The 13,615-nt window shown below is 40.4% G+C and overlaps 1 protein-coding gene across 1 annotated transcript; it reads left to right on the top strand.

Annotated features, from left to right (window-relative positions):
• The first annotated feature begins 9,187 nt into the window (after nucleotides 1–9,187).
• On the top strand, nucleotides 9,188–10,093 carry LOC117714255 (vomeronasal type-1 receptor 4-like). The gene has a single exon (XM_034510950.1). The coding sequence runs from the start codon at nucleotides 9,188–9,190 to the stop codon at nucleotides 10,091–10,093; it is 906 nt and encodes a 301-aa protein (XP_034366841.1).
• Nucleotides 10,094–13,615: the final 3,522 nt, after the last annotated feature.

Below are 13,615 nucleotides of genomic sequence, written 5' to 3'. Positions count from 1 at the left end.
TGGCATATGAATAAAAGCCTCCTCTTTGTTGAAGTGTATTCATGGTCAGACTGATAGATCACTGAATGACCCAGACCGAAATTAAGGTTCATTCCAATTCCAGTGGAAACACAAAGGTCTCTTGATAGGAAGTGATGTTGGACAATGTAGGGAGCATCAGGTAGTAGAATAAATGATACACAACATTAAATAATGTGAAGTTTCCTCTGTATTCACAGAAATCAATTTCCAGAAGATAGTTCCATATCTAAAAAGCAAGGAATATAAGCATTGCATAGTTGGTACTGAAGGATAAGGTGAATTTCAGATTTCTAAAGGAGAAAATATGCATGTGGTAACATGAGTTAAATTGGGACCTGGAGAAATGCAAAGAAGCAAGAAAGAATTATAAGCAAAAAACTGAATCAGGCAAGATGCCCCACAGCAGATGAAAATATAAGGAAAATGTATATATACACAATGGAGTTTCATTCAGATGTAAAGAAAATAAAATATTGGCATTCGCAAGAAAATAGGTGATAAGCAAAGTAATCTACATCCAGAAGAATGCTTTTTCTCATATATGAATCCTATATTGTAATTTTTATATTTGTATATCTATGGGGGTCTTGAAATTAGAGACAGGGCATGAGAAGGGAAGAGGTCTTAAGAGAGGGAGAAAGGGGGAGGCTAATAGAACACAAGGCATGAGAGTGAATTAGGTTAGCTGGTAGAAGAAGAAAAGCAGCAAAAAGTGGACAGGAGGGACAGAATGACAGAGAGGGATCAACAAAAAGTATAGAAATGTCATGTCGAAGTTCATTTTTTACAGGGTTCAAAACTATCTGATAACTTGAATGAATAATGTATTGAAAAAAAAACTATTTATATTACCATAGCCTACATGAGCTGGTAGTCTTTATGTCAACTTGACAAAGACTAGAGTCATTTCGAAGATGAAACCTCAATTGAATAAATACCCTGACCATACTTGTCTGTGGTGCACTTTCTAAATTGATGATTGTTGTGGGAGGGCCTCTCTAAGGCTGATGGTCCTGAGTGCTATAAATAGACTGGACAAGTCATGAAGTGCTTATAAGCAGCACTCTTCCATGGCCTCTCTATCAGTTCTGCCTTAAGATCCTGCCTAGACTTCCCTTGGCGATGAACTGTTATTTGCTGGAAATGTAAAATAAACCCTTTCCTCTCCAAGTTACTTTTGGTCATGATGTTTTATCACAGTAATAGAAACCCTAACCAAGACAACACATCCAGAAATATCCCTGGAGATGAACTGACAGAGAATAGGACATGTATATCACAATATAAAATTTAAAATGTAGACCAGACATATTCTTCTGCCCTTCAGGTGGTCCAGCACTATTGCCAGCCAGACATAATGAAAGGAATAAAGCTTGTGCAGAGAAGTGGGTTTGCTGGGTCTCTGTCCCATTGAGTGAGTGTTGGCAGAGGAGGGGAAGAGAATAGGAAAGGGCCTTCTCAGAGATGGTTTTCAGGGTTGCAGCTCCTCTTTATGGGTGGGGAACTGAAACAGCTCTTCTAGATGATACTCAATGAAACAGCTCCCTTAGTCAATATTCCAGTCAAACAGCAACACTCTTTATTCAAGGGTATGTAGTCCTCTGACAGCTACATCTGTCCTTGAGGAAGTACCATAGCCTCCTGGCCTGGGATCCCTCTTCATGCAAATAAAGCATTCCTAGCACCTCAACCCCAAACAATAATGCACAGTCTCCTTGGAAACCCCTATCAGTGAGTGCTTAAGCCTAGAATAGGGAGGGAGTGATCCTTACTCCTCCTGGTCTCAAGATAAAAATTTTCAGGAATTTTAGAGGTTTCTCAACCTCACTCTTCTTTCGGGCCTGTTCTCCCTGGTCCAGTTGCCTCACACAGATGAATCATTTGGAAGAAAAATGTACTTTACCAAAATTGTTGAAAGAAGTATTAAAAACCTGAAACACTGGTGGACCATGACGGTGCATGTTCTTAATTCCAGCACTCATCAGGCAGGGCCAGATGGATGTCTGTAAATTCAAGGCCAGTTTGGCATACTTGTCGAGTGAGAAACAAAATGCAAAACAAAGAACATTTTTTTTTTAATAGGAAGCTTCCTTTTATTGAATAGCTTTAATATTTATACGCAAATGTTACTGCATGCAAAGATATGAAAATAAATTCTGAACCCAAGAAAATTTTGTTCTTAAGACTTCCAAACATTTATTCAGGAAAAAGGCCAACCCGATACATTGGCTTCACCTTGGCATGAAAAAGAAAACACCTCCAAACTTATTTGCTAAAGCCAACACACAAAGATCTGAAGAAGAAATCCTTGCAAAACAAAAACCACTAGCAAACAACACTCAAGAAAGCAAACACAACAGTTACAAATTATGTGTGAGTAAATAAGAACCCCTGTTCTCCACCTTGACAGTCAAGCATGCTCCAACGTGTTTTGTTACTGAAGTGGATTATAGTTGAATAAATCCAATGATATAATTAATCTTTAAAGGCAAAAACACATTTATTTCACGAGAGTCAAAAATGTACTTGACATTTTTTTCTTTTCTTTTTTGTATTTGTCTTTGTTGTTTTTTCTTTTTCTTTTTTTTTTTTCAATTTACTTTACATGTCAATCACAGCTTCTCCCTTCTCTCCTCTCAGTCCGATCCTTACAAATCCCTAGTCCAACCTGCCCCTTTCCTTGAGATAAAGGAACCCCACCCCCTTGGCTATTGCTCCACCCTGGGGCATCTAGTCCCAGCATGACTAGGCACATCCTCTCCTATTGAGGCAGAATCAGGCAGTCCAAGTAGGGGGAAGAGGATTCAAAGGCAGGGAACAGAGACTGAAAGAACCCCCACTCCACTTCTTAGGAGACCCACATGAAGATCAAGCTGTACATTTGCTACAAATGTATAGGGAGTCTAGGTTCAGCTCCTGCATGCCCCTTGGTTGGTGGTCCAGGGTCTGCAAACCCACATGGTCCCAGATTAGTTGACCCTGTAGGTCTTCTTATAGCATTCTTGACCCCTCCAACTTGTTTACTTCTATCCCTTACTCTTCCACAAGACTCCCCAAGCTCTGCCTGATGTTTGTCTGTGGGTCTCTGTTTCTGCCTCCATCTACTGTTGGGTGAGGCCTCTCAGTAGACAGTTATGCCAGGTTCCTGTGTGCAGTTATTGCAGACTATCATTAATAGTGGCTTTCTCACATGGGATGGGTCTCAAGTTGGGGCAGTCATTGGTTGGTTGTTTCTTCAGTCTCTGCTCCATCTTTATCCTTGCACATCTTGTGGCCAAGATAAATTTGGGGCTGAAGATTTTGTGGGTTGGTTGATGTTCTGCTCCCTCCTCTGGAGGTCTTGCCTGGCTACAAGAGGTAGTCACTTCAGTCTCTATATTTCCCTTTGGTAGGAATCTCAGCTAAGGTCACCCCCATAGAGTCCTGGTATTTTCTTTAGTCTCTCTAGTCCCAGGCCTCCACATAGTCACCAGAGATATGCCCCCACCTCCTTACCCCAAACTGATTTCCATTCTTAACTCCCAGACCTCTCCTGCCTAGTGTCTCCCCACTAATATCCAACCCCATTCCCATTTCCTTCCTCACCTACTCTCCTACCCAATTCCTTCTCTCAATCTACCTATTTAGTTACCTTTCTGAGTGAGATTCATATATCCTCCCTTGGGACACCCAGTTTCTTTGGGTCTGCGGATTGTAGCATGGTTGTCCTGCACTTTAAGGTTAATGTTCACATATAAGTGAGTACATACCATACATGTATTTCTGGGTCTGGGTTACCTCACTCAGGATGATATTCTATCCACTTTGCCTGCAAAATCCATGATGTCTTTGTTTTTAATAGATGAATACTATTTCATTATGTAGAAGTATCACATTTTCTTTATCATTCTTCTGTTGAGGGATATCTAGATTGTTTCAAGTTTCTGCTATTATAAATAAAACTGCTATGAAGATATTTCAGCAAGTTTTCCTGTGGAATAGTGGGACATCTTTTGTGTATATGCTCAGGAGTGGTATAGCTGGGTCTGAGGTAGAGCTATTTCCAGTTTTCTTAGAAAACATCAAATTGATTTTCAAAGTGTTTGTACAAGTTTACACTTGCCCCAGCAATGGTGGAGTGTTCCTCTTGCTCCACATCCTGGTCAGTATGTGAGATTACTTGAGTTTTATATCTTAGCCTTTCTGTTCAGTGTAAGATGGAATTTCAGGGTCATTTTGATTTGCATTTCTCATGATTAAGGACATTAAGCATTCATACTTGAATAGTTTTTTATGGGTAGCCATTAAGAAAATAAAACTCTTTGGAAATTCATATCAGGATTTTCACAGCTTGATATGAAGTAACTAGAGTAAAACTGATGATGTACTCCATCCTGACATATGAAACTCATCTACATATTTAAATAAGTTCAGATGTTTACATTGACCTTTACCCTCCCTAGCAGAGAAGGATCTTTGTTGGTGCTGGGTCTGTCACATAAGCCACTTGCACGGTGTTCATCAGTGAGATGTATGGAGGTGGAGACTGGACACAGACATTGGGGTCCCAGGTACTATTTAATGAACAAAGAAGGAAACAATCATTTTGGAAGACTTTGAACCATCATAGGCCTAAATAGATCAAGAAAAAGAACATGATATTGCTTTTTCTGTGCCTATAAAGCAGGTTCCCTTCTGATGCGTGCCTTTGGAATTTAGTGAAAGATAAGAGAGGACTAAAGACACAGAATCTTGCTGCTGTTCCTATCTTAACTGTACACCCTTCTGTTAATTAAATTCAACCCTTCAAGGATTATTTCTATAGTTTGTTACATAAGTAATTAATTTTTAATTAAGTCTGAAACACCCTCTAAAACAAAACTCTGTAGTAATTGTGGAGGGAGAGAGAGTTGTACTTTAGGGACTAAGTTTCTACACAGGGCTTCCTTCTCCACACTGAGAACAGGAAACAAGAACTCTACAAACCCAGAAGCTTCAAATACAGCCCTGCAGTGCTCACCTACCCTGAGGATAACCCAGAGCTTCTCTTCTGCTGCAGCTGTTGCAGTGAGCACACCTGACCACTCTTTGATGTTCCTCCTCAGAGCTGTAACATTTCTCTCAGAAGCACATTTGCTGGTTTATGTTTATGAGGCATAGGGCTTGCTGAGCCTGATCTCCAAAGGTATGTACCACAGGCTGGAAAGATGGCTAAGCACAAGGCTTCCCCACTTAGTGCCTTTGGGGAGCACAGACAGGGAGGATGGTCTTTGCATGTGTTCCTTCTTTTCCTTTGTGGGAGAATAAGAATGATTCAAGAGCTTCTCTGGTTTCTAGGGAAACACAAACCAAAAGCATCAATTTTTCCTAAGCCTCTGCTCTTACCTGTATCATGACTGACAGGATGATCACTTTTCACAAAATCTTCACTGTCTCTTACATAGGGACAAACTTGGCCTTTACCCATTAAGTTCTTAATTCCTCTCTCTCTCTCTCTCTCTCTCTCTCTCTCTCTCTCTCTCTCTCCTTCCTTTCCTTCCTCCCTCTCTCCCTTTCTTTTTCCTTCTGTATGTGTTTAGGTTTTTCTGCACTCATTCTAATCATATATAAGAAAGAAGCATCTCAGTCAGCAGCATCATTATAGACTAAGTTGATGGAAAAAACCCAACACCCATTAATATTGAATTATAGTTCTCTTTTGGGGGGGACAGGTTATAAGATAATATAAACCACTGACTATCAGACTTTGTTTCATGTGGCATCAAGTACTGGTGCCACTTTTATTTGGGAAAACAGTGTCTGAAATGGACACAGTTGCCTGCCTGCGTTACATAGCTCACTGTAAATCATGCCCTTTTAAGTAGTTTTCAGTAATACTTCAAAAGCTACTTAGGAAGGTCACTTCCTTTATCCCTTGCTACTGTTCCAATTGATCAGTCAAAAAAAATAGTTAGATTATTGTAATAGGTATTTCAAAGCTCACCACAAATCTGATTTGTGGCTTTGGGCCCTTGCTAAGATTAAGGTAGAGATCCTGGGAAGAGAGGAAACCCTAGACCTAAATCAGAAAAACAGAGTATTTGTTAATTGCTTGAGGGTTTTGAAGAATATTTTGAACATTCATTCTTTTACAACAGATTTTGAGTTTCTGACTAAATTTTTAGTCAACTTATTTAAATATATTAATTATAGCTGTTCTTATGGATATGCTTGGTGCTTTATTGCACTATGGGCTGTGAATGTCAAATCACAGCATGATTTCTTTAATGCATGGGGATAGACCATAATCTTTCCTTTTGCAGTATAGGAAAGCGAGGCTGAAAGGCAGTACCTGATATACCTACTTGTGAGGCTGCATCATCCCAGACATGGATACAAGCCAATGTTTACACAACGTTCCTGAGAGTAATCTTGAAGAAAACAAAACAAAAAACACAAACAAACAAACCAAAGACAGGCATAGTGGCACACACCTGTAACCTTCATACTTCTGCTCCAGAAGTAAAAGCAGGAGGACCAGGGCTTCCAAGTCTTCTCAATTACAAAGAGTGTTTGAGGCCAGGCCAGCCTCCATTACATGAGACCCTGTTCCAAACCAAACCAACCAAGCAAACATACAAAAAAAAAAAAAACCCAACCCCCATTTCCCCCACAAAAGTGAAAGACGACTGAATGGAAGTGGGACAGGGAAAAGGAGTATGAAGCATCCCAAGTACAACAGCACGAGCCAATCCTGAGTGCTTTTGTTCTGGGGAATTTGTGTAAGAGTTAGTCTTCATGATCAGCCTGATTGACTTAGAATCACTGGGTGCTTCAGTGAGAATTTCCAGTGAGTTTTAACTAAGTGAGAGGACCTGCTTGGATGTGGGAGGATCTGCCTGGATGTGGATAGTAACAATCCATGGTCTAGGGCACAGAATAAATAGGACACGGAAGCTGAGCTTCACTCTCTCAGCTTCCAGTCTGTTGATGAATGTGACCAACTGTCCCACTCTCCAGTTGCCATGCTCTCTGCTGAGCTGGACTAACTTCAAGCTGGGAGATAAAATGAGCCCTTTCCCCCTTCCACTCCCTAATCAGGAGTTTAACTCAGCAATGAGAACTAGTCATGCACCTGTGCAGTTTGATATATATCCTACAGGTGAGAACTGAGGTTGGAGTGGAATTGTGAGTGTGTAAAATCTTATCCATGCCTAAAAGTGTGCAAACTCAAACACAGAACTCTGAAAGATGAAGGCTGGGGAAGGGCTATGGCTGGAAGTAGAGGGAAGTCAGCAATCCCCCAAAGACAGTCATAGAAAAGTAAGATGTAGTGCCCCTCAGCACAGCAGATAGCGGGTCTTCATGATAACAGGAGACCTTTGTCAAGAGCTTGAAGAATGGAGCCTGGAGACTTACAAGAAGGTTAAAGCAGTAGTGACAGTGGTATCCCTAGATGATCAGCCTCACCTAAGACTCTGTGGCAGTGATTACTCTAATTTGATCAGTAAACAATGTGTTGCAGTATTGCACTACATTTCACAAATGTGTTGTCATTGCACATTGATTAAAATTTTGCAAGACATACTATTACTAAAACAGGAAGAAGGAAAGAAAGAGAGAGAGAGAGAGAGAGAGAGAGAGAGAGAGAGAGAGAGAGAGAGAGAGAAAGAAAGAAGGAAAGAAAGAAAGGAAGGAAGGAAGGAAGGAAGGAAGGAAGAAAGAAAGAAAGAAAGAAAGAAAGAAAGAAAGAAAGAAAGAAAGAAAGAAAGAAAAACTGGGACTGATAGAAATCGAAGCACCCTTATTGTATTAACAGGCTGAGAGAACAGACATGGGTAAATCTAGCTGCCCTGACTATGGGGATATGATGACATGGCAGCTGAAGTACCATAATTAGTATGAAGGTTAACACTGCCTTTAGCTTAGAGCCCCAATGCACTGAGTAGGCATTACTAGAGAGTCCAAACTCATAAACTGCATTTATACTATGGCATCACATAACACCTGAGAAGACTTCCTTTTTTTCTTGATCAACAGCAGTTCATTCAGATCTATTCCATGTTCTCTCAGAAGCTGTGAGATCACTCCATGGGAAAACAGCCCTCTCCTGAGCCCTTCTTGACAGCATTCTACGGTTGTTCCAGCATATAGTCAGGCTGCATCCTATCAATGTATGATTTGTTCATATCATAAGCTCACACCCCGCCCTCCCCCCGGGTCTTTAGTTCAACATTATCAGCTGCACCGAAAGTGAAGCACTGTGCAGGTGGGTTTGGTGTTAAGGTATAAGATAACCCTTTGGAACTTTGTAAGCAGTAAAATTAACAAAATAGTTTGAGTTTAAAAGAACCCCTCTGGGTTATAAATATGTATGTGTATGAATCAAAGATACAGTAACTAGAGACAGGACATAAAGCAGGTCTTTGACATATTCATTGAAAAAGAAAAATCACAGTAATAAAACAAAAGGCACTCAGAAGAAAGGTCTTGCTCTGAAAGATGCTAATGTCGATGCAGTAAGTTAGGGTTGTTTTGATTTGTATTGATTTTTGTGTTGCTTTTGAGGTGTTCTAGAGTTTTCTTGGAGTGGGATTCAGGGTCTTGTTATATGATCATGTCTGACCTGAAGCTCACTATGTGAATCCACAGTAATATTCCTGCCTCACCCTTCTTCAAGTTCTGGGATTATACATGTGAACTGCTATTATTGACACATTTTTTTAAAAATTGTCTTTATCCTAAGTGTGCAAGAGGTAGCGAAGCTAAGAAAGGTGCAGGCTTGAGAAACTGACTGATAGGAATGTTAACAATTTTAAATAGAAAATATAAGGTGACATTCAGTTTGGCAAACTTTTGAGTTTATTCTTACACATGCTGAGATGCAAAATACATGGAGTATATCAACATGTGAACACACACTTTAGTTTTGCTAATATGGAAGTCAGGGAAATAAATCTGTCCTGTAATTTCAAATCTTTTTTTTTATATTCTCTCACAGATACCACAGATAAAGTACAAGATGTTCCATAAAGTCAAGGAAAAAGAGTAGAATTCTTTATAAAGAAAAGAAAATCTATTCCATTGCACATCAGGGCTGTCTTTTATATACCAGAAGCAAGCTATGATGTAAAATGTGCTTTACAGGTATAGATCAAATCAGTTACTTTCCTCAAACTCTACTTGCAAGAACCTAAATTTTCTGCCCATGAAGTTAAAAATAGTTTTGAATATTAGTGAAATAACTCTATTTCTTTTTCTAACTGGACTTGGCACTGTAGCAAATATTTCCATTTTTGTGAATTATATCTGTTCTTTTATGGGCTCTGAAAAGAACTCTATACACCTTATTCTCATCCACTTGATGTTGACAAATACTATAGTGCTTTTTTCCAAGGTAATGCCAACGACAATTGCAGCTTTAGGGTTGAGACATTTCCTAGGTGATGTAGGCTGTTACATTATTGTTTTCCTAGAAAGGATGGCCCGGGGCCTGTGCATCTGCACCAGCAGTCTCCTCACAGTGGTCCAGGCTGTTATCATGAGCCCCAGAGTCTCCTGGTGGGGGAGGCTCAGACTAAGATCTGCATGGCATGTGCTTCTCTCTCTGTTCTTCTTTTGGATTCTAAATTCATTGATCAGCATGAACCTCCTTCTTTCCATCAGAGACACAGCTACAGATACCTTACAACTGAGGAAGAATAGCGAATATTGTTATTTCAAAAAAGAAAGTCAAAAAAGAAACAACATTTTTCTCATCCTCATGGTCCTCAGGGATGCAGTGTTCCAGGGTGCCATGGGAGGGGCCAGTGGCTCTATGGTATTTCTTCTCCACAAGCACCACCAGCATGTCCTCTACCTTCAGAACTCCAAGCTTCTCTACAGAACTCCCCCTGAGCTGAGAGCTGCCCATAGTGTCCTCCTTCTGATGCTCTGTTTTGTTTTCTTTTATTGGACAGATTGTGCTGTTTCTTTGTATTTATCTTCCTCTTTGAAGAATGACTCCTTAACAATGCATTTTCAAGAATTTCTGACTATTGGTTATTCGGTTATTAGCCCATTTATACTGATTCACAGAGATGGACATCTGGCTGAATATTGCCATGCTTGTTAACGTTTGAAAAGCCATGTTGCTTTGATCTCTTCTGAAAAGGAAGTTTGAAATGGCTATTAGTATTTTCCAGGATGTGTATATATATGTATATATATATATACATATACATACATATATGTATATATGCTTTTTAATTATATATATACTTTTAATCATATATATATATATATATATATATGTACTTTTCAATCAAGTAAGAAAAGCTTAAGCAGGTAAATATAGGTTCACACTGTACAGTTGGTGGCAAGCAGCCTCTGTCTGATACAAAGATCCTGGGAGGCTAGAGAGACCCAGGAATCTTCTCATTTTCTGTCACCTCATCTTCAACATTTAGTGTCAGGAGCAGCCTTGCTAATGCACTGAAGGCCTAAATTGGCCATGGACCTGAGTCAGCCATGCATGCCTGCTAACACAAAGTCTTGGTCTCTGTGGAAAAACACTGACCCTGGAACAGATAGCTATAGATCTTGTAGACAAGCAGCCTTAATGGAAAACTACCAGCCTGGATAAGGTCTTATGGATAGGTAGCCTTGGTGGAAAGTACCAGCTTAGATAAGAACAAATGAATTATAAACAGAGTCATAGTGACCTGTTCCCTGCTTCTTTACCCAACCAAAACCTTGTTCTGGAAGATATCTGCACTGCCCCTGAGAACACCTACGATCCTGCATCATCCCCTTCCCCACATACTGACTCTATGTGTATATAACCCCTGTGTGAAAAAATTCAAATTGTGGTTTGATCAGACTATAGACAAGCTGCCATTCTTTGTGTCCCCTTTCCTCCAGTTCTCTCTTCCAGGTCTTCCGATCCCAGTTCAATGCCCCATGGGACTGGGGCAATTTAGTGTGACTGCTGTCCATACTGAATACATGGAACTTTTCCCACACCAGACTTCTCTACTGAGCTTCAGGCAGTGAAGATCAGCAAAGCAATATGTCAGTATCTGGGTAATTACTAAAGTGAATCCATTTGACTCATACCATTTCTACAAGCTAATTTTTTAGATACACACGTTCACTGATGAGATGCAATTAAAAAACAGTATACATCATTCCAAACACATTGCCTAAATACCAAAACAAGATATGCATGCGTTAGCTACTTGAAAATACCCAAGGCCTGAGGGTATATTTCAGTGTCAGTGTGACTTTTTCTATGGACAAGGCCCAAGTCAATTTTCAGAACCAAAACCAAGAGAAAAATACAAAACAAAACAAATCCCCAAGTATCCACATTTACAACAGAGTTCTATAGCATTTAGGAATGGTGATGTAGCTCATCAGGAAGATACCACTAAACCTGACAACCTGAGCTTGATTCCAAGGACTCACATGGTAGAAGAAGACTGACTCCTTTAAGATGTCCTCTCAATTCTACATGTGTGCCATGGCACGTGCATGCCCCCTCCTACAATTTCAAAATTTTAATAACTTTAAAGATTTTGGTATGATATTTATAAAGTAATGAATGAGCTCAAACTGTATTGATACGGAATGAAGGGCATTTCAATTTAATAAAATGCAAAGATGATAGAATGTAGTAACATCAATTAAATTTTCTCTTCATCATTTGCGAGAATTAAAAAAACTGTAAGAATTATGCTTGAGAAAAACAAGGTAAACAGAAGTTGAATAACTAGTCTTTTTTTACCTCTCTATCTTTATTTTCAAAAAAATAATGAGGACTCTGAAGAGATGGGTGAGCAGTAAACAGCACATACTGCTCTTGGAAAAGACCCATGTTTGATTCCCAGTATATCAATGGTTCGAAGTAGCTTATCTAGGGGGATCTGACACCTCTGGTTTTTTTGGGTACCTGCACTCATGTAAATAGACACATACATATAACTAAAAACAAAAAACATTTTGGCTATTGAGGGTTTTTTTTTTCCTTTTTGTTTTTTTGAGACATAGTATCATGTAACCTATATTGTTCTCAAACATTTAAGGCATAAATGTTTAAGGCAGAGGCTGGCCTTGAACTTTTGATCTTCTTGCCTCTTACTTTCCAATTGCTGTGATTTGAGGCGTATGTCATTATACCTGGCTCAAATGTCTTTTGATGATTGTGGCGAAGATCTGAGGGATGCAGGAATGGCACTGTCAGTGCTCCTATTGACAGAATAGTATGTCAAACCGGTAAGAGGTGGGGAAGAACTAGGGTAGGTCTTTCAGGAGAGAGAATTCTCCTGCTCTGTTGAGGTACCTGGAAAGAAGAATAGAAGGGCTTCTGGCTCACTGTAAACATTTGGGTGTGGTTTTGTAGATATGTACCGTTTCTAAGAGTCACTGACTATATTTAAGGTACGTGTAGTCTTCTTTAAGATCCAATAACCCCACTAGAATAGCCATGCAAAGGAAATGAAATAGAATGCTAAACACACTTGCACTTCTATGTTTAGTCACAGAAGCATTCACTATTCACATAGACTCAACCTAATTGTCTGTCAGTAGTCAAGGAAAAGATAAGTTGAATGATAGTCTGTAAGATAAGAGAAAGTAGAAAGAAAGGTAGAGCAAAAAGGGGGGTTAGCAGAGGATATTTACAGCACTGTCTGGACCCCCTCTGCCTGCCTAGTTGTCAGGGACAGCCTGAACCCCCTGAGGCCTGTCCTAGGATAGAGCTGGGAACATGGGCAGCCTGCGCTCTGGAAGCTGGAAACCCAGAGTCTAGCCCCAAGCCCTGTTGCAGTCAGGGGCTTCCAGCAACCACCACCTTAACCTTCTTGTCACAAAGCCCAGTCTGTGCCAGCCCCCCCCCCCCCATCCACTCACTCCACTCTTTGAGATCCCCAACAGGCCACTCCCGTAAGGAACTTGCTGGGAAAGAACGTGAAGGAAAGGCTCTGTCTCTCTGGGAGTGGGCCCTGCCTTGAACCAGGCCATGCCATGCTTTCTTTCCCCTGTATTTCTAAGTGGCTGTGCTCATGGGGGAGGAGAAGGGAGAGGGCAGCACCTGGAAGAAATGTTATTCCAAAGGCCCCTCTGAATTTTCTATCACCTTCAGGTCCCAGCAGTGTGGCCCCTGGAACCCTGGCTCTGAGGCAGCGCCTCAGAACGTGTCTTACTGCCATCCACTGCTTCCCTGAGGCTCTCTTGAATGATGAATGCGCCTTCTACACTAGCCAAAGCTCACCTCCAGGACCTACCTGGGTCTTCACCAACACTGTGGCCGTGATGCTTGAATGGCAAGATGCCCTGTGTTTCATTCCAGCTGGCCCTATGGTCCCACAGGACTCCATCGTGACTCCAGCCTTTACTGGGCTTCTGTTCTACTGTACTCACCCCTTCATTTAGGCTTATTTATTGTTGTCCTGCCCATTGGACTGGGAGCCAATGGCCCTTTATCCTTTAATAAAGTTTCCAAAAATTGTTTTTTGGAAAAAAAATAAGAAGACAGAATGATCAAGATTTAAATACTCCTCAAATGCCTTATGCTAGTTAGTTTTAACTTTCAACCTGTTATAACCTACCTTCCACTAGGAAGAATTTCTTGATAAGAAATTATCTAGATCAGATT

The sequence above is a fragment of the Arvicanthis niloticus genome, chromosome 8 (assembly GCF_011762505.2).
Source record: "Arvicanthis niloticus isolate mArvNil1 chromosome 8, mArvNil1.pat.X, whole genome shotgun sequence".
In the NCBI taxonomy this organism is placed as follows: domain Eukaryota; kingdom Metazoa; phylum Chordata; class Mammalia; order Rodentia; family Muridae; genus Arvicanthis; species Arvicanthis niloticus.
This window is presented reverse-complemented; position numbering and strand designations above follow the sequence as displayed.